The following is a 21,239-nucleotide window of genomic DNA, read 5'->3' on the forward strand; positions in this document are numbered from 1 at the left end:
TATGTTGCCTCTGTGCCTTCCATTCATCACTGTCAGGGGGTAGGGAGACCACCGCATGCCCCGCTGAGATCTTGTCTCACAGGGTAAAATGGCAGAGGTCCTGGCCTTGTTGGAGGCTGCATGGTCTGCTGGACACACAGCCTACATTCAACCCTTTCTACCTTTCCCTGACCCAATCTCAGCTGGCGCAAACAGCAAGTATACTGTAGTATCGCAGTGACCAAGCGGAATGGAGAGGGATGGAGATGGGGGAGGCCCGAGAGCTTCATTTACCAAACTGCACGGTTTCAAAAGCATGTCTGACCAGTCAGCTGTACTGTACACATGTCGGAAAGAATTCACACCATGAAATTAAGACAAATACTTAGATTTTTTCTGTCCGTACGTACTACCACAAGATGTAATTTGAATGACTAACTACAACAAACATAACTTGGGGAATAAATAGTGGACCTTGATATGATAAAGGTTGAAAACCACTGCTTCTAGCCCAGGGGTGGGCAACTGGCGGCCCGGGGGCCACATGCGGCCCCCACCTTCACTTAATGCGGCCCTCAGGTTAATGTCAGAAATCAGAATACTGATATAATATTGGTTTCAGCTGTTACAATTCCACAACATGCAAACATGACGCACTTTAATTACTTCAGTCTAAATTAGTAGCTCAATGCTCAACACAAGTATAATTAAAGGCATTTGAAATTACATAAAAATGTTAATTTTCAGGATTCCAATTAAAAAAATAGCAAAAAATCTAGATTTCAATTCGAATATAGCAAAAATAGCCGATCTACAAGCTCAAAACGCGTCGCAGCTTGTAGATCGGCTATTTTTGCGACGAGAGTAATATATGGCCCTAGGGAGTGAGTGTGGAAATATAGTGGCCCTCTCCATCGTCAAAGTTGCCCACCCCTGTTCTAGCCTATCCCCCCCCCCCCCCCCCCCCCCCCCCACATACACACATGCCTCTCCTTTACCTTTGCTATTTGCGTTTCACTCAACCTTTCACTCACTCTCCGTCTTGCCATCTTTCTAAATACGAGTGACATTTCTCCTTCTCAATCCCTCTCTCTCTCTCAATCTCTCTTTTGTTCTAAGAAGCAATGTGACCAGTGACCTATTTGCTCGCCCAACTAAGACAGACATGTATAGCCGGGAAAAAGCAAATAACAAGTACCTTAAAATTCTTTGCATGCCAGGTACGAGATATCCCGTACTTTCCCTTACACCAGCTGTATCCCATACAACATAAAGCTTTATATCAAATATGATGAGTTTGGCGGTTGCTACCGTATACGCACCAGGTTACTGTACATGCACGTGCAAGCCCATAGGGTCTCATTAAAAGTAGAATCTTCCTTGGCTGTTATCTCTGAAACCACGAGCGCTGTCCGTGGCGATCATCATCCATCCGGATGTTCGGATGCGAGTTGTGATTTTGCATCACATCGCTCCCGACATGTTAACGTTTCTGGCGAAAGATAAACATCGTGAGCTACTGCTAACATAAGCCGTTCCTTACAATGGCGGTCTCCGAGCGCGGGAAACCGGAAATGAAGGTACTGTATCCGTATTTGGTGAAAATGCCTTGGCAAGGCTTACCGTACCTACCCTTTACTGCCAGACAAAGAATTAACTAGGAGTGTGCACGAGTGTGCACAAGTGTGCACGCACGCAAGCAACTCACGCACGCACGCACGCACGCACGCACGCACGCACGCACAAACACACACTCTTCTCCACCACCTGCAGTACCTGCCACACCTAATGACATTGATCCTCATTCCTTATACTGTAGAAAGAAGAGCAATTTCCTGTGTGTGCGTGCCCGTGCGTGTGCGTGTGTGTGCGCGTGTGTGTGTGTGTGTAACTCCATCTCTTTCACCTTCCCTCATGATCACCAAGGACCTGAAGTGTTCCAGACCGCTCTAAAGTGACGGGCTAGGTGGTTCAGAGTAATTGTAGAACGCTAACCCTTCCCTACACTCACTTTTCCCAGACACACAATATGTCCTCTTTAGGATAAAGTGCCAATGACAGTGATTGTCTCTGAGGCTCTCTCTCTCTCTTCCTTCTGGGTTGCTGCAGAAGGAAGCAACCCCCCCCCCCCAGAGTCCGTATTCAATCAATGCAATTCAACAGCGCTCCAGACAGTGTCACACTAAAATGGTCCCCTGAGCAGATTACCCTGACAGCAAAGATTCCTGCTCGCTGAGAGCCCCCGCTGTGCTCCCTCGCTCGTGGTGTGACTTTACGTGGATTGCAGATGTTAGTCTTTAATATTTTATTGCCGATATAGATTCTGGTCTAGAGGCTAGAATCTGTATTATAGATGTTTCCACAGAATAAACGTGTAGTAGAGCAATATGTCATCTATACTGTGCTGAAATGTGATATGTTTTGTTGAGCAATATGGCATTTTCCTCAGGTGAAATTTGTCAGACGTCGCTGAAAAGTCGGTAATTTTTGAATCCCATGGAGGCTTATGCAGCCAAGAATTGGCTATAACTCCTCAACGAATGTTTCGATTGGACAATTACTTTTCACTCATTGTCTTTGACATTAAACATCATACATATGAACTCACGTATATGTATAACACATGAATGGGTTCATTCTGGGGTTATTTCATAACCATTTAGCAATACAAATAGGAGTGGATTCATGCGTGTTCATGTACAGTACACACCGTTCTACGAGAATTTCTGATTTTATATGGGCCCACGTTGCTTCTTAAAAATGTTGTACTGTCACTTTGAGCTTTTAGGAATTAAAATGAAAGTGTAATTTCTTCTGGATAATCAATTATACTGAATTCAAACTTGATTCACTATTATGGGTCAAATTAACATAATAATACCAAATAATCTCAGATAAAACTGATAATTCAACCAACCAACGATATAAACAAAGCAGCATTGCATTGTCCATTAAGTAACTGGGTTTAACCCTGAGAAATATAAATTCAGTCTTAGAAGTCAGCAGTCTCATTTAATGGACCACATTGGATGTTGGAGATAAATAAAAAGGGTGAAAACTCTTAAGGTAAAATCGTTGTTGAATTGATTTCTGTTTCATCTTGAGGAAAGAACTCGGGGTTATTTCAGGTTGTGAAGCATTACCTTGGGCAGAGCGTACTTGGGAAACTTCATCTGGACAAAGTCGGTACGTCGATAGGACACGTAGTGCTTGGTGCGGTTCCCCGTGGTCACCTGGGGAGATTGAGAAAACACACCACGCAACATGTTCCATCGTGTTCTTCCACTCAATACATCACAGAGGAGAGAGGCAGAGAGGGGGAGAGAGAGAGAGAGAGAGAGAGAGAGAGAGAGAGAGCTTGATGATATTATATCACTTATATCATTGATTTAAGTGATATTATTATTTATATTATAAAGCAAGACAATAGAGCTAATCTGAAAGGAGGTACAATTTACAATTTAGGCATTTTAGCAGACGCTCTTAATCCAGAGCCATTTACATTAAGCAAGAACAAAGAATAAAAAAGCATGGTAATACATCAAATACATACAAAGTAGTTATCATTAATCATACGTAAGCTAAGAGCGTAACAGTGGAAAATCTATATAATGAAACTATGCATATAAACTATACAGTGCTATGTTTACATAACATGCTATAACTCTACATAAACTGGTCTCTAAGTCTACATAAAAATGTTATCTAAGATACATAAATTGAGCCTTTTCATACGCCTGTAGGAGATCGAGGCTAGGTCTACTAGTACTACGGCAAGTGCTATGGGCTAAGATGGAGTCTGAAGAGGTAGAGCCCGCACACCAGTTTCAGGCAAAGGGTTTTACTTAATGCGACAACGTTCCAATCTCCCAGGATCTTCATCAGGTCAGCATGTAGTGCTGAATGATGTGGATGAACGGTATAGAAACAGTGATGTTAACTTAACTCTCTTGGGTCATAATGGGCTCTTTAAAGGGGATTGGGTGGGGGTTGGGGGGGAACAAGGAAGAGGTGTGTGTGTGTGTGTGTGTGTGTGTGTGTGTGTGTGTGTGTGTGTGTGTGTGTGTGTGTGTGTGTATAGACTATAGAGTATGCAGTAAATGGACATGAGAAGAAACATGAGCAATTGTAATACTTTCATTCTTGCAATTCCTACAATATGATGTACCAAATAAAGCAGGTAGAAGCAGATGTATTGTTTCCGAGGAAAGGTAGAAATGTGTTGTTGTTTGAGATGAAGATGTTAAACAGCGATGTGTTGTTTCAGCGGAGGCTGAGGATGCTGGTACACGCGTGTGCGTGTTTGCGCATGAGCTACCTTGACTAATATGTAATCGTCTTGGACGGACAGCGAGTTGTGGTCGATCTTTCCCAGGAACTGAGCCGTCACCATCTTGTCTGTGCAGTTCTGGATGAGGCAGGTCACATACAGGAAGCCTGCAGAGGACAATCATCACCAACACACACGAGAGACCACAGAGAACACATCGTCGTAAACAAATCCAACGAGAATGGTTGAAGGTGTTGTTGAGAAGAGGTCGTATAAAATGATATATTTGACAACATGCCACAGACACTGCTCTTATTCCCACGTTTATTGCATTTCAGTTTTTTTCATTTCACATGAAAGGTGAAAATCTGGATTATGAGATATTACTTGTTTGTTTTCAAGGAACTATACGCCTTATCATGTCAATCTAAAACCCACAGCGAATTTGACTTTGAAAGACAAAACAGACAAGAAAATACAGAAAGAGCAAAGTGATGAATAAGAGAAAGAGAAATAAATGAAGGCAAACGAGAAAGAGAAAAATGGAAATGCCAAATCACGTCTGGAAGTTTGGGTCACATGATTTAACATATGATGATGCCACTGGCAGCATTTATGAACAAACGTAAGAAGAACCAGAGAGACAGCAGAGAGAGAATATAGTCAGAGCTTTATAGCTCTGACTATATTCTCTCTGGTTCTCTGTAGAATCTATCACTTTTTACTGCTCTCCTCTATCACTGCCATCGGGGGTATTGCCTGTTGCTTGGCTAACTCAGTATTGACTTTCACTGAGGTGCAGCTACATCAGCAACATCAGCCCCGAAATTCAGCAGCCTTTCTCCTCTCCAGAGGTCACGAGAAAATGGAGCCTCGGAGACAAACGTACACAAACTATGCACATGAATGGTAAAATGAGATTTGACTGTGTGCTGTAAGTACACAGAGGCACCGGTGCACGCACGCACGCACGCACGCACGCACGCACGCACGCACGCACGCACGCACAGACGCACGCACGCACGGGAGCTTGTGCACGCATAGTCGACATAGGCATACACTTCAGCTGATGTGCACACAATGCAAGTACACATGAGATTCAAACAAAGCAAACACAGCAGAAGTCAATCTGCCTCCAAGCTCTCAAGGTGAGATGCCACAACAATTATTTTCCTTTTCTTTTTTCGTACCTTCCTGTACCTCGACTCCACTTTGTTTAAAGAGGTCTGTGGTGCTAACAAATAGACTTGCTAATTTATTGAAATGCCCCGACATTTAATCAAAGCAGCATACGGCATAGGACTCATTAAAAGGCTATTAGATTGGCTAAGTGTTCAATACCAGCTTGCGATACACGCACGCACACACGCACACGCTCCACTTGAGGTGGTCTGAAAGGGAAGATGGTGAATAGAAAATTAGTTTGTGAAAAAACAAAGGCCGCAAATGTGAATAACTTTTGAATCATACAAACTTATGGACAATGTTTTCATTTCATTAAAATTTGCAGAAAGATTGGCTTGTGTGTGCGTGTGTGTGTGCGTGCGTGCAGCCATGCATATCCACAGTATGTTTTCCTTCACATCATCCTCCCTAATGACACGTGCACCTACAGACCCCGCCAGCCGTCCTATCCATCAACTTACGCCCGCATGGCTCGTCCTCTCTCCCCCCCATGCCCCTGGCCGTGGCTCGTTCTCTCCCCCCCCCCCCCCCCCCCCCCCCATGCCCCTGGCCTACACCGCCGTCCCATTCAGAAACCTGCCGCACTACAACCTGGGCAGGCACAGACGCCCGCGGGGGAAAGGTCCTGGACTGAGTGCAGCCTATGGTCCTCCTTCCCTAGTGAAACCTCTCTCTGTGACACGTGCCACCTTTAACCTGCCGTGTTTAACCTTGACAATGCCACATGTGACAACGGGAGGGGGGGGGGGGCACATAGCGAACAGATTGGCTCGGCACGCCTGGCCGCTCCAGCCCCGCTCGCCTATCTGTCTTGAGTACGGAAGCAAGGAGATGGGGGTGGGGGGGTGGGGGTGTTCTGAGGAAGAGGGGGACCATGTGCTGCCTCCCATAGTTCCAGGAAGAGCTCTCAGTGCCTGGGCAGCTGTCCCGGACACAGGCTGTCGTCTCTCCGATTCAGCCCAGCACAAACACAGACGCGTCTTGTTCAGGATGACAACTCTCACATTGTGGACTTCAAGCATTTCTGTGCCTCCTCACATGGGAGGGAGTGTGTGCGTGTGCGTGTGCGTGTGCGTGTGCGTGTGCGTGTGCGTGTGTGTGTGTGAGTGCGTGCGTGCGTGCGACGTGTTGTTAAAAAGGTCTATGGGATCTAAGTTTTGTATCACCAACCCATCAGACAGACAGACAGACAGACAGACAGACAGACAGACAGACAGACAGACAGACAGACAGACAGACAGACAGACAGACAGACAGACAGACAGACAGACAGACAGACAGACAGACAGACAGAGAAAGACAGAGAGAGAGTAAAGGATAGATGGAGCGAGGTGACGAGGTGAGGGAGTAGAGGGCGAGAAGTTGGCAGGGTTTAAAGTCACTGAAGCAGAATAAACACGTCGTAACTATACAGACCACAGGGAGCTACTGTACCAAATCATCACATTTATTCCGAAACAAATCAGTGTTGTACCTACGCATACGTACCTTGGCATACGAAGGCCCTGCATGTTGACTCAGCCAAGTGAAATGCACCTATACAGACTATACCATGAGTCATTTTTACACTGTGCTGTCTATTGAAGCTTAACTAAAACTGAATCATGAGTCATTTTTACACAGTACTGTCTATTAAAGCTGGACTGAAACTGAATGATGACTGAATCCTTGAGTCTGCCGCTGCAGTACGTGTGTGGCTTAGAATGTGGGGTGGTTGCCTTGGGCTGAAGGTTCCCCAGTTTGATTGTGCCATCGCAGCAAAGTGTCCTTGAGCAAGACTTTTAAATCTTTTAAATTAGACTTTAACTCTATCTCTGCCGCCAGTCTTCCCAAGTGATTGTAAGTGATTGTAAGAACATGCAATATTGTGTGCACGTGAACGCCACAATAGGGCCTCCCCAGTCAAAAAAGACAGGAACAAATGATGCACTTTATAAAATCGGAGCAGATTCTCACTCCATATGCCATCTTACCCCAGTCCAAAACGCCTGGACACGGAACCGTGTCTGCTTATTATAAGCGACTTTGGGATTGTTTTTCTGTAAAGTTGCTTGTAAATATTGGTAGTTGTGGGTTGCATATTTTTGGGGCATTGTTTTAAAGATATTGGCTGGGTTTCCCAAACAACACTTCTTACCATGGTGGCCTCAGGCCTGGTATAGGCCTCAGGCCTCAGGCTTGAGGCCTGGTATGGTAGGCCTCAGGCATGTGCAGAACCATGGTGGCCTCAGGCCTGGTATAGGCCTCAGGCCTCAGGCTTGAGGCCTGGTATGGTAGGCCTCAGGCATGTGCAGAACCATGGTGTAAGAAGTGTTGTTTGGGAAACCCAGCCATTATCTGTGGCTTTTTCTGCCTTTATTGATAGATTGAAAGTAGGGATGTCCCGATACACTTTTTTCGCTTCCGATCCGATCCCGATACCTCAATTTCTGTGTTAGCCGATACCGATACCGATACCAGTGTCATTATCTCATGTTGTGTTTATAGCTATCTAGCTATATATATATCTCGTGTTGTGTTTATAGCAGACTCCTCACTCAAATGTGCACTTGCAGTTTGGGCAACTCCAAAGCAACTCCACATTTCATTTACCTGCCATAGTGTCAACCCCTTACCCCTGTGTCGGATCGGTGGTTAGACTGGCATATTCACCGATACCGATATGACCCGATATGACAAATAAGGGCCGATCCGATTTGAATATTATTATAATATATTATATTATAATATATTTCAATATATAATATGCGAATCTACAAGCTCACACTGTGTCGCATCTGGGCGAAGTATATGTTTACAGAGCTTGTGTGGCCTATAGCCAGCCAGTGCACAGGATTAACCCCGGACTCCTTCCAGTGTGCTGCTCAGTAGCTGCCCCACTGCTCCTATAGTAGCTATGGAGGGCTGAATGCAGAGGACACAGACATTACAGTGTTACTTGTTCAATGAGACTTTCCATCCCCATTATATGTGGACTGTATTTACGGAGATAGTGGACACAGGAGAGCAGGAGTCAGGCCCATGCAGGAACAACTAATGTTCCACAACAACAACAGAACAGCCAATCTGCCTGAATTTCCCCCACACTCTTTTTCTTGGTCCAAAATACCAAAAGAGAAATAATATACAATCCCTATAAGAAAAGAAAAGAGGCAAAAGAATCAAAACATAATGCGGCATCACTGTACCTCCGCTTGGATCGTGTATTTCCATGTGCACTAGGTCAGGGTCCACATCCACGTCAGACACAGACCTGTAATATACACACACACACACACACACACACACACACACACACACACACACACACACACACACACACACACACACACACACACACACACACACACACACACACACACACACACACACACACACACACACAGTTAAAGACACATTTTCACCATCAGCTTTAGACACATTTTGAAGGGACTGTCGCACGCACGCACGCACGCACGCACGCACGCACGCACGCACGCACGCACGCACGCACGCACGCACGCACGCACGCACGCACGCACGCACGCACAGCCTGCATTAGATGGCATATGTTTGTATTACGTAATGTCATGTGATGCTGTTCTGGTTTAGACTTCATCGATTGGGGGAAAACACCTTGGCACATTCCTCTGATGTTATGGCAGATATTCCAGTGCAAGATGAAGACGTAATAACTGCATTTGAGCTGAAGGGTCATCATTACTATAATTACTTACCGTTACAAACAGTAGATACATTTCAACGACCTTACCTTTTCACACGACACTTCGGCTGCCGAGGTTTATCGGGAACGTGTACTTTCATAGGAGACGTTTGGGGAGCCGGGGGAAGGTACAGTACCACAGGTGAGGGGGATTTAGAAAGATTGCATTGCAATTCACCTGCCACCTTGTTTATCAGTATAGGGGATGCACACTGCAGCTTTTCTTATCTAAAAGATTTATCCCACGATTTTTGTAACCAATCTTTTCACCCAAGTGTCAATTATTTAATGTAATCCTGGGCACTATAGAGCGTTGCAGTCCCACCCCCTCAAGAGACCCGGAAAATAATTCCCCGTTGATTTTCCTCATAGACTTTTCAAAAAGTATTTATTTAAAGACGTTTACGCCGTGGACAAAGCCAACTCGAGTTGTGACAAATCATGACAACAAACACAATGTTTTGGGCCGATCAAATAATTAGAAAGAAGAAAAAAACGGAAAAACACTTTGTAATTCTCTCTCTTCTTTGTAATTATTTGTTTGGTCCAAAATATTGTGTTTGTTGTCATGATTTGTCACAACTCGAGTTGGCTTTGTATGACGCTTAAAAGGTCTTTAAATAAATACTTTTTGAAAAGTCTATGTGAAAAATGCATTGGGAATTATTTCCATGGGCCTGGCGTCGTCATGAAAGGGGACGGGACTGCGACGCTCTATACCCTCTCTCTGCCAACCTGGGGAGAGCAACAGACTGACCTCATGCTTCCTTCTATGGGTGAGGAGTCCAAGTAGCTTCTTTTCACCTGACGGGGGGGGGGGGGGGAAGTTTCTCCGGGTTGGACGTAGCGCGTGGAACGAAACACGTTATTCCAACCAGTTCCTTTCCCCTCCATCAGGCGCCCCAGCTGGCACACTGCAGCTTTTACGCAAAGCCTTACCGGTAGTCTAGTTGTTAGCGCGTGCTAATGCTGATATACTAAACTATAAAATGTAATGGAACTGTAAATGTCAACCTAAATTAAATCCAGTCACGGCCAATGTAGCATCACAGACTTCCAAGAATTTCAATACGTCTTGTCGGAGTACACTGCCGTATATATATATATACTGTATATACGCGGCGGTGCAGCGACGACGTGCCCTTCAGTGTGTAGTAAACTAGGCGCTTCATCTGATTAGCGGCGCACAATGCAGTCTGTGAAACCTCCCCAGTCCCGGTGAAGATGGAGTGGAGATTTAAGACCTCGTTAACCTCCTCCATAAAAGCGCCTTTATGAGCAATTAGCAGTGGAGGCCGTGGCAGAAGACTGGAGCGCGCAGGGAACAATGAGGAGGACGAAGAAGAAGAAGATGATGAAGAAGAAACAGGGATGAAAGCGAGAAGGAATGAACAAAAACTTGAACCGGTGGCTCACGAGTGGCTGGATGGTAACCGCAAGGTTGTCAGTTCAAACCCGGGCTCCCCCACAGTTAGTGTCGAAGTGTCCTTGAGCAAGACTCTGAGGCCCTAATTGCTCCTGGTGTGCTGCTTGGTGCCTTGCATGGTTTCCGCAGCCATCGGTGTATGGATTATCGGTGCCTTAGATCAGGGGTTCTCAACGTTTTTGGCCGGGGACCCCCGGAAATGCTTTGGCAATGTCTCGGGACCCCCGCCCCGCCCCCTCCCGACCCCCAATATAAATTGACTGCTACAATAACCTTAAACCATTTTGGGCGGGAACCCCTTTTGGTGTTTTAAGCATTGTTATAATTTAGCTATTGAAAAATAGCAGATCTACAAGCTCATAGCGCGCCACCGAGTGGCGCGCTACGAGCTTGTAGGTCTGCTATTTTAGAAAAATCGTGAAAATAAAATTTAAAAAAATATATATCTTTTTCTTTTTTCTCTGAAAATAATTTGGGGACCCCCTAAAATAATTTGGCGACCCCCCGAGGGGTCGCGACCCACGGGTTGAGAACCCCTGCCTTAGATAAAGGCGCTATATAAATGGACCATTTACCATTTAAAATAAACCTATGTATTTCACGTAATACGGGTGTGTGGAGGAGCTTAACTATTCCATCTATAGGCTGGACAAGAACTGCTACTGAAAATCTCCAAGTGGATGTAAAGGAAGTACCGCCCTTAAAAGGGCTAAAGGAAGTTAACATGAACACTTTACAAATCCGTTTATTCCCCGGTCATGATTAACCGTATCATTATTGGTAAAAACAAAACATAAAAACACTTTCGGCTGTAGTTCTTTTCCAGGCTTTTAGCCTCGTAAGGTGAGATGAGATAAGGATGAAAGGACGTTATCCAATATATCAGCTGAAGGGACACACTGTTCTTGTTGTGTTAATTAAAGTAACATTCTTGCCCAGAGAGCCATTCACACTCTATCGAAGAAGCAAAGGGGAGAAACAGTTCAAAAGGTAGAAATAAGACATTGATGATGGCGAGGTGTAATGAAAGCTAAAACAATGACAGACGGGGAGGGATAAATGCAGAGATGGACATGTACAGAGAGATACTGTAAATAAGGCAGAGGAAAAGGCTGAACGATATTGGGGCTGAAAATGACGAATCAGTTTCTGTTCCTGTTACTCTGCCATTCGTAAATCCTTTGTCCAGTTTCTTCATCGGTCGTCTGTGTACAGCACGACGCCGGCTCGGATCTCACAAACGCTGTCGTTTCTCACTTTGACATGCAGTTCCTGTCGGTGGTGAGCGATGGCTTTAGTTTTAGAAACACTGCTACACTGAACTTTACAGGGGACGAGGGTGGGGAGGTTTGGTTCATGAGTGCTGAGGTCAGGATTTGGCCAGACCACCCCCGGAAAGGAAATTGGTTTTAGCGGATGTGATTTATGTTGTGAACTGGCTGTTTGGTTCTGTCTGTTTGGTTTTATGACCGATAGGGTCACGAGCTGGACTTTAGACTGTTCTTTCAACATGGACACACACACGTAGGGTACATGTGTGACACACACAAATGCATGCACGCACACGTTTGGTGATCTAGTCTGGCAAAGGACATACTGTAGCTGCCATCATTTTAACTGGGGTCAAGCTCTGGGTCGCATATTCTGTTCCTGCATGAGTCAGATATTAAGAGGGGTAACGTTATCCTGATTTACGGACCACTTAATGTCTATTTCTACTGTGAGGAGGACTCCCCACTTCTCTTCTGTCTCTCCTCCATCCCATTTTCTCAGTGAACAGCCCTTAATCTCTCTGTCTCTCTCTCTCTCACTCTCGCTCGCTCGCTCGCACGCACGCACACACGCACGCACGCACGCACGCACGCACGCACGCACGCACGCCTGACAAATCTGTAGGAGTAGTAGCAAAAAGTGTGTTTTGAAGAAAATGCACTATGGCAGAAAATGTAATCTGGCACAAACATAGCATATACATTGTGTCATGATCCAATGAATTTGGCATTTCTTCCTTGTGCGTGCAAAGTTTCACGGCAATCGGACACTGATTTCATGATTTGAGGCATTTTGTCCAAAACAGGACACTCCTGCAAACTTTGGAAGTTTATCTTAACACTTTAATTGCCCGGGGTTATTTAATCCATTACATTATAGTGCCCATTCGATTTATAAAGACGGACCACTTTTACCGACGGACCGGTTGTTGTTGTGAATGTGTGTGTAGCAGCTAACAATAGCCACACCACTCGATCGACAACAACGGGAGGAATAAATCTATCGTGACTAGCGACTGGCCGTCTAACACAGGATCTTTTTTCATAATTAGACGGGATGATTTAGATCGCGAGTTATTAATGTTTTAAGACTTTAATTTTTGTCGGCTAAACAGGGGAGGGAGTTTTTCGATGACGTCTCACTCTTATGCAACATTGAGGATTGCCCAACAGGCGCTCCTAGCCTGTGGAGCAATGCGATCCGTTCTAATATCAATAAACTTTGTCTTTTGGACAATACTTCGTCCTGGGCGTTGGGCGTTAATAATAGAAAGGATGGTGAACTTCATCCTGGGCGTTGGGGGTGTTAACCAATCACGAGGGAATAATGAAAAATGTGACAGATCCGCCTTGATCACATGACCATAGATGAAGAGCTGATGTGCACCGATAGAAATAGTGTACCGATAGAGATAATGTGTACCGATTGGCATGATGCTTCGACAAAATCTGTAGGAGTAATATTACAAAAAAAGTCCGTCCGTCCGTCTGTCTGTCTGTCCGTCTGTCTGGATCACTTCATTGATCAAGTATGAGCTGGTTCATGCAAATAATTCTGGGATGCTTTGGTACATAGATGACAGTGATGACAGTGATGACAGTAAGACCGTAACTGACCAGAAGATTCTGTCCTTGGTGACTCGATCCTGCAGTGAAGTCCACTTCCTCCCAAGGTCAGTGGACACATAGAGCTACAGAGACAGAAAGAGACAGACAGACAGACAAGACAAGCTTTATCAAGTGATACAGAATACCATACAGCAATGCTCCTCAAATGTAGCCTGGATCCAGCCCAAAGACCCCGCCCACTCTCTGAGTGGACTGAGTCTCTTGGTCTGGTGTTGCACTGTGAACCTATAATTTCTTCGGTACAAAAATGTATTATCCAATGAGAATCGGTGGTGGGGGTGGGTCTAACGAACAATCCCCTCCCCCTTGAAATCACTCAGACAGGAGACAATGTCAGACTGAAGCTTCAAGAAAGCTACAGTCTGATAATCAGGTTACCTCAAATGGGGTCTGGGGAACCCCAAATGGTTCCATGAGGTCCCAAGGTAAATTATAGAACGTCTTCGCCATTATTACAACTATAGTTAATGCTTCACTATTATCTCTGCATCTACAATATACACAGTATAGACAGTAAGGGAATTCTGGACCAAATATGGACCATATCGTACCAAATAATGTGTAGTAATACAAATTGTCCCTGATCAATGGCGGTGTATGGCCTAATCCTAATGAATATCAAATTGGGGCCATTGACATTATAAATGTTGAGAATCACTGCCGTGGAGTACAATGTACCTGCCAGCGCCAATGACACTACGAATCACCAGTGACTCAGTCTCGCTTAACCCGTTTAGACCTGAGGACGATTCTACAAATGTCTTCCTAAATCATGACAGTTTTCTGAAAAAACCCATGTTTCTATGTCAGTCGTTCTCAAACATTTTCATGTCAAGGACCCCCAAACATATATGTAATTGACCTCCGAGCCCCATCTGAAAATATGTTGTTCCAGGGAACGATTTGCGCCACATTTTCACGATTTTTTTTTTTTTTGCAGATCTACAAGCTCGTAGCGTGCCACTCAGTGGCGCGCTATGAGCTTGTAGATCTGCTATTTTTCAATAGCTAAAGTATAACAATGCACCAAAAGGGGTCCCCGCCCAGAATGGGTTAAGTTAACGACTTCACATCTTGAACACTGGAGCGTGGGATTTTCCAATCTTCCACAATATTACTCTATACAAACTTCCCACCCTTTCAGAACTTCTCGCGACCCATGTCTGGCTCTTGGTTCAAAGCTACCGGTGTGACACAAATTGAATTTAGCAATTAAGACACTTCATTTCATAGCGAGTGCATTGGAGCATCAGATATACTGGTAAGTCATTTCACGCTGAATATGAAAGTCCTCCCTCCCAGCAAAACTGCTGATGTCATTATTGCATGTCATGTTCTTTGCAAGCATTTGGAACAAGAATGTCAGGTCTGTTTGAATATCACAGTCCATCAAATGAAGACCAAGCTCAATTCATTATTAACTAGAAATGCACTCTGTTGAGGTGCCAACTTGCGCAAGTAGGCCATGCATGGCCTACTTGTGTAAAAGGTGGTCCCTTATTGGCCGAGGGACGACACCGACATACATACATACATTCCCATTGGCCGGTAGACAACACCATAGATATATATATATTATATAAGGCTAGATGGCTCAAGGCGGAGTCTCTGACGTATAGTTCACCTGGCGGCCATCTTGCTGAGGGGCTACAGTACAGTATGTTCTATGGCAGCTCAAACAAAAACAGTCATAACTCCCTCAAATCTTGACGGATTTACAAACGGGTTGGTTTATTACAAACGGTGTCAACGTGGCTATGACTCAGGATGCTTATCTGCTTAATTTAGTTTTTTATATGAACGTTGTATAAAAGCATATAAGTATGCGGACGTCTCTGACGTTTATAACAAACCAAACCGTTTGAAAATCGTTTGAAGAGATTAAAAGTAACCTAATCGAATTTCTTGTTTAATTATGTGCAAATGTGACTCTTTTTGATACAGAGACAGTCATGGCGGCAAAAACTGATTTTTTTTAATCCAAAATGAGTTAATAGCACAGGCAGACTGTTCACATACTAGAGCATGTCTGAAATACGACATGTAAATATGTAATAAATGCTTAAACATGTACACTAGCTAGGTGTAATGTTAGAGTCCACAGCCACTTCTGTGAACCTTTCAAGCCTGTTTTCTCAACTCGCTGTTTTCTGCAAGACATATCTCTAAAACTGGTGGGTCAAACTGAACAACCAATATGTAATTTTGAAGCCATGATTCCCTGCTTTCATGAAAAAACGAAAATTAGCCTCGGTCAGAAGCTGTCACAAATTATAGTGGAGGAGTAATTGGACCCACATCGAATGCACACAATGCATAACATGCAATGAAACTAAGCGATGCATATTGAAATAAATTATTGTACTCCCAGGACACATGGAATGGAAACAAGACCACAAGGACTTGTACTCTGTGCTGTTTACATTTCAGACACAGGCCGACAGGCAGATACAGAGATCTCCATGTGGGACACAGACAGACAGTTAAAACGGGTGCTATGACAACGGGTATTGCATACTACAGAGATCTCCATATACAGTATGGGCACAAAAGGGACACAGACAGATAGTTAAAACAGGTGCTATTACAGGTGTTATTAGGTTCCTAAGTTGCATCGTTCCCAAGTAGGCCGGTGGCCGACGGGCACGTACAGGTCTAGTGCTTATAATGTGAGAAACATCCTCAGACCACATGGTGACGCAAAAACAGTGTTTTTTTTTAGCCGTGCCTCCGTGCGCTCCAGTACGGAGCTATGTGTGTCCGTCCGTATGTCCGTATGTCTGTATGTCTGTCTCTGTATCTCTATGTCCGAGCATGGAAAGCTGCAACACCTAAAGTGGCCAGTAGAGTACAGCACAGAGTAAAGTGGCACAGAGTACACTACAGTACGAGCCCTGGGCCGTTCCTGGGGCTCTGGATGTTCCCCCGGGGACCCCCACACGGACCCCCAGGGGACTCCCACACGGACACCCAGGGGACTCCCACACAGACCCCCACATGGTAACTGTCATTTCTCAACCGTTTCGGACGAGGGGCGGCACAGTACACTACAATACAGTACAGAGCACAGTAGAGTACAGTAACTATAACAATAAATGTATAGGTTTTTTTTTTTTAATCTTCACTTGTGGTCGGATTTTCTTTTCTCAAAGTCTGTTTTCGATAAACGCATGGAAAAAGCACAATTTGTCTGTCAGCATACATTGTGAAAGCACGTCTGTTTGAATGGAAGAAATAGAGCATTTCTCATTCCGTAGGTCGTGGCCCACCTCAGGTCACTTTGGGACTTCAATAGGCCCCTCAATAAGAATAGCTCAGGAGGTAAAAAACTAACCGCCTCGACTGAAAACCATTTAAATGTCACTGGTTTGTATCCCAGCTTGAGCTATAAAGAGGCATTACATAGCATTGAACAAGGCTTTCACAGCCTGGACAATCTCAACCACCGCTCTGGATAGTATTTTTAATGCACTGCTCGGTGCTCAGGACTATAGACCTCCACCCCGACGGACTCATTTCCTTCCCCTGACCGAGGCCAATGTAGCACTAATTTAGTGCTCCGTTGCCCCAGTCACCATGTTTCGTTGGGGCCCCGGTGGCCTGTGGTGACACTAGAAGCAATTATCTCCAGACAGTGTGCGAAACAGTCGAGTAATGGAGAATGGCTGCCAAGCGCATGCAGTTGATCACTTGTTGAGATTGTGTTCAACAACAGCAACATCACGCAGAGGTAGGGAGTTTTTCACCTGTGCCTAACAACCTCTTTAGTATTCAGGAATCAAAGTACAAACACTGGTTGGACAATTTAAATGCCCACCGGCGCCGACTCAAAGACTCATTTGAATATTCTGCAGTGAATGCCGTAGAGTGTGTAAACACAGCCACAATCATACTGTATAATTGCTGTGTGTATGACATACAGTTTGGGTACTATTTCCACCACTGTCTTTCACCATATCCAATTATTTTATAAAAAGTGTATATATTATAAAAAGTGTATATATATATACACACACACTTTTAGTATATATGCAATTTAGATACTCTGTCACAAGTACTAATTATGCAGAATGTCCCATTTGACTTTTTCAAATGTATTAAAATATTTTGAAAATAGAGGATCTGCAAGCTCACAATGCGTCGCATCGCGATGCATTGTGGCCGAAATGTATACGGGGCTGAAGTGGTTTACTGTATGTTTTTTAATAATAATAATAATAAAAAACTTACAAAGTAACTAGTAACTAAAGTTTTCAAATAAATGTTGTGGAGTAAAAGTACAATATTTGGATCCGAGATGTAGTGGAGTAGGTATATTGGAAGTTGGAATTACTCAAGTAAAGTACAAATACCTCAGTACGGTACTTAAAATGTACTTAGATACTTTCCACCACTGGTGAAAGAAACATGAGACTTCCAGGTTTTCTCATAGAGTAAAGGAATAGTGCAGAACGGAGCGCAGCTATTCATTTCAATGGAACCGGAGCGCAGCTATTCATTTCAATGGAACCGGAGCGCAGCTATTCATTTCAATGGAAGTTGCTCAGTGGCGTTTTGAAGCACCCGGGAAGAACGCTCTACTTCCGCATTTGACCACCACATTTAAACCCCAAGCTTCACAGGGTTTCCTAAATGCACGGCTGCAGTGCCAGCTTTGACCACTACGTCTCGGCGGCTTCAACGTTGGCCAGCCATTCTGGGTCTTGGGGTTTTCTACATGCATTGCTTAGAGTTTTCCTCGGTACTACCCACCGTTCCCTCCTTGCAGTAGGCCAGCAGTTTGTCTTCGTCCTTGGGGTGGAAGAGCAGCGTGTCCGGGGTGAAAGAGACGGGCTGGCGCTGGAAGGACGCGCCCTCGTCCGTGCTGATAAACAACATCTGGTCCCTCTCGTTTATGGAGGAACTCACCAGCACCACCTACATGGACAGAGAGAGAGAGAGAGAGAGAGAGAGAGAGAGATGTCAAAGATGCGAAGGGTAATGTCCTGTGATTAGGTCGATGTTTACTCTCGGGGGGACAACAACAATATTGCCATGTTGCACACATTTCAATGACATGTATTGTCCGCTCACGTGGCCACATATACCACCATGTATATTCAAAGCCACATAAGGGTCCATCAGCATTAAGTGCTGTTAGTATCGTGACGGCAACACAACGATTGTGTCCAGAGTCTTTAAAGAAAACACATTAACACAATCACATTTCTTTCAAAATAGAAGCTCGGGTGCCGGGAAGATATGCCCCCCCCCACCCCCCCCCCCCCCCCCCCCACTTCCGTTCCGGAAAAAAAACGGGAGACATATTTTTGCTTGCTTGCCTCGCTAAGATTACGATATAGGTCGCTGATGATCGCTCGCTTCATATTTTGAACGAGAGGCATGTTGAAGTCAGAAATTAAGAGCTTAGTATATCCATCTGGTCAAAACCACGGAGAGCTCCTTAGATTACGCGCGCCAAGCCTTTATTTGTGAACGGGGGAAACAGGGAAGTGAACGACAACGCGCGAAAGAGCAAGGAGTATGGTGCAGAAGGAGAGGCCAACTGGCCGGTGCCAGGCAATTGCGCGAAAAACGCAGAAGAAGAGACCACTTCCGCCCCGACCCAGAAGTGATAGCCCTCCATATTTGAGTCGCATGTCGCGTGTCGACACGCGATGGATTCACTTTCTTAGATCGCAGTTTGTCTCATTTTGAGGAGAAAAAGGACGATTAAGTGTGCGCGCGGCCACGTGCGCGTCGGATCGGGATGTAGGTGTAAAAAAAGAAAAACAAAAAAAAATTGTAATGCTGGATTAATGCTTTATTTCACGAGATTTTCTCGTGCTAGCACAGATTGTGTTAAGCTGCCTGGAATCATTGCCATGTACACAAATCACTAATATGCACATGCAGCCCCGACCGATCATGAAATACAATAAGAACCAATTAAGCCCAAACCTGAACCTGCACGGACGGTGTACGTTGAACCAATATGCACGCACTCAAAACTCAAGAATTCAAACATCAAACGCAGGATAAGATACTGACAAATAAGAGCAGTTCTAAGAGCACACACTGAACCTCTGACTGTAGAAACAGGGAACCTAACACTACAAACTAAAGATCCAGCACTGAACACACACACACACAAGGACACGTCTAAATAGTCTCTGGAGCTCGTCACCAGGCTCAGCTGGTCTCCACAGGTGACGGCACTCAGGGCAATCAGACTCTTCTAGGCCAAAGAGCGGAGAGGAGATTGGCCAAGGGGAATTAGAGCAGGGCAAAGTCACAACAGGCCAGGGCAAAACAGGGCTGACCGGGAGGGTGGAAACATGGCAGGGACAAGAGGCCATGAATGCATACAGTACTTGCATGAAGTGTGTATAGAGCACGTGTGTATATGTACAGTGCCGTCGGCCGTCGCTACCTATACGCGCAATATGCACTGCACGTAGGGCAACACGCCAAGGGGGGCAACAAAATGTGCGAAAAAGTGCCAAGCCGACCCTCAAAATAACAATTGTCTCCGCTGCTCCGCCGCGTAATAACGAGCGGCCGCGTGTGCGTCCTTGCAAACTAGCCGATCTGCATGAGGAAACACAGTGTTCTCGTTGCGAGGGGGGGGCAGCACAAATATCCCACGAGTAGGGCAACCAAATGGTCAGCTACGTGACGTCCCTGTATATGTATGTCTGTGTGTTGTCACGGTTGGCTCTTGGCCATGACAAACATTGGAGGCAAGAGACAGTGTAAAAGTGTAACACAAGTAGTATTTATTAAATTAGGCCTAATGGCAGAAAGCTAAAGGAATAAACTGAAGAACAGAACATAAGGCTAAGGATCCTATGAGGTGTGCAGTCAGGAATCAATAGTGTAAATGTGGATGTGTGAGACATAGTGTGGTGCGTGTGTAGATGGAAAGAATAAGTTAAACATAATGAACAAATTTAAGGCAGGCATGGCCCCCATATACACAAGCAGGGGAGTGGATGCAGGTCTATCTTCCCTGGAACTCTCAGCAAGAATGACATGTATGGGCAGGGCTATAGAGCGTCGCAGTCCCGCCTCCTACCCTGGACCAGGAAATGATTCTCCGTTCATTTTCCTCATAGACATTTCAGAAAGTATTTATTTAAAGACGTTTACGCCGCGGACAAAGCCAACTCGAGTCGTGACAAATCATGACAACAAACAACAAATAATTATAAAGAAGAAAAAAACGGCAGGTTACAACACTTTTTTGTTGTTTTTCTTCTTTGTAATTATTTGTTTGGTCCAAAATATTGTTTGTGTTGTCATGAGTTGTCACGACTCGAGTTGGCTTTGTCCGCGGCGTAACCGTCTTTAAATAAATACTTTAAGAAATGTCTATGGGAAAAATGCATTGGGTTTCATTTCCTGGTCCAGGGTAGGAGGCGGGACTGCGACGCTCTATTTATGGCATCTGGAGGCACCAGGCCCAGGTGCTCTCCAATCACTCATTAGGCTGGAATGCCCCACCCATGCTCAGCTCAGGTAGGCAGGCACTCTATATCCACTCATCATATCATTATATGTCTGTGTGTGTGTGTGTGTGTGTGGGGCATCACAGTATACTTTTGAAAGCATGTGTGTTCACAATATGCTTGTGTTTGTGCACACATGTGCAGCCATGCACGCTTGGCACGTGTGCATACTCACTGTATGTGTGAACCGAACGCACAGTTCTTTGGGAGCTGTGTGCACAGTGAATTACAAGGAGCCAGCAGCACAGAGAAGGTTACCCAGGGTCAGGGAACTCCCAGAAGAGGA

At 44.9% G+C, this 21,239-nt stretch overlaps 1 protein-coding gene across 11 annotated transcripts in view; it reads right to left on the minus strand.

Moving 5' to 3' along the window:
* sorcs2 (sortilin-related VPS10 domain containing receptor 2) overlaps positions 1–21,239 on the minus strand; it is a 244,054-nt gene that overhangs the window by 38,632 nt on the left and 184,183 nt on the right. For all 11 annotated transcript variants that reach the window (XM_079491683.1, XM_079491682.1, XM_079491691.1 and 8 more), the window contains exons 4-8: positions 18,216–18,380; positions 13,452–13,525; positions 8,623–8,687; positions 4,298–4,416; positions 3,123–3,212 (exon numbers count right to left, since the gene is read on the minus strand). In XM_079491683.1, coding sequence (XP_079347809.1) covers positions 3,123–3,212; positions 4,298–4,416; positions 8,623–8,687; positions 13,452–13,525; positions 18,216–18,380 — 513 coding nt within the window. The remainder of the gene's footprint in view (positions 1–3,122; positions 3,213–4,297; positions 4,417–8,622; positions 8,688–13,451; positions 13,526–18,215; positions 18,381–21,239) is intronic.

Source organism: Electrona antarctica (genome assembly GCF_951216825.1).
Source record: "Electrona antarctica genome assembly, chromosome: 21".
Lineage (NCBI taxonomy): Eukaryota > Metazoa > Chordata > Actinopteri > Myctophiformes > Myctophidae > Electrona > Electrona antarctica.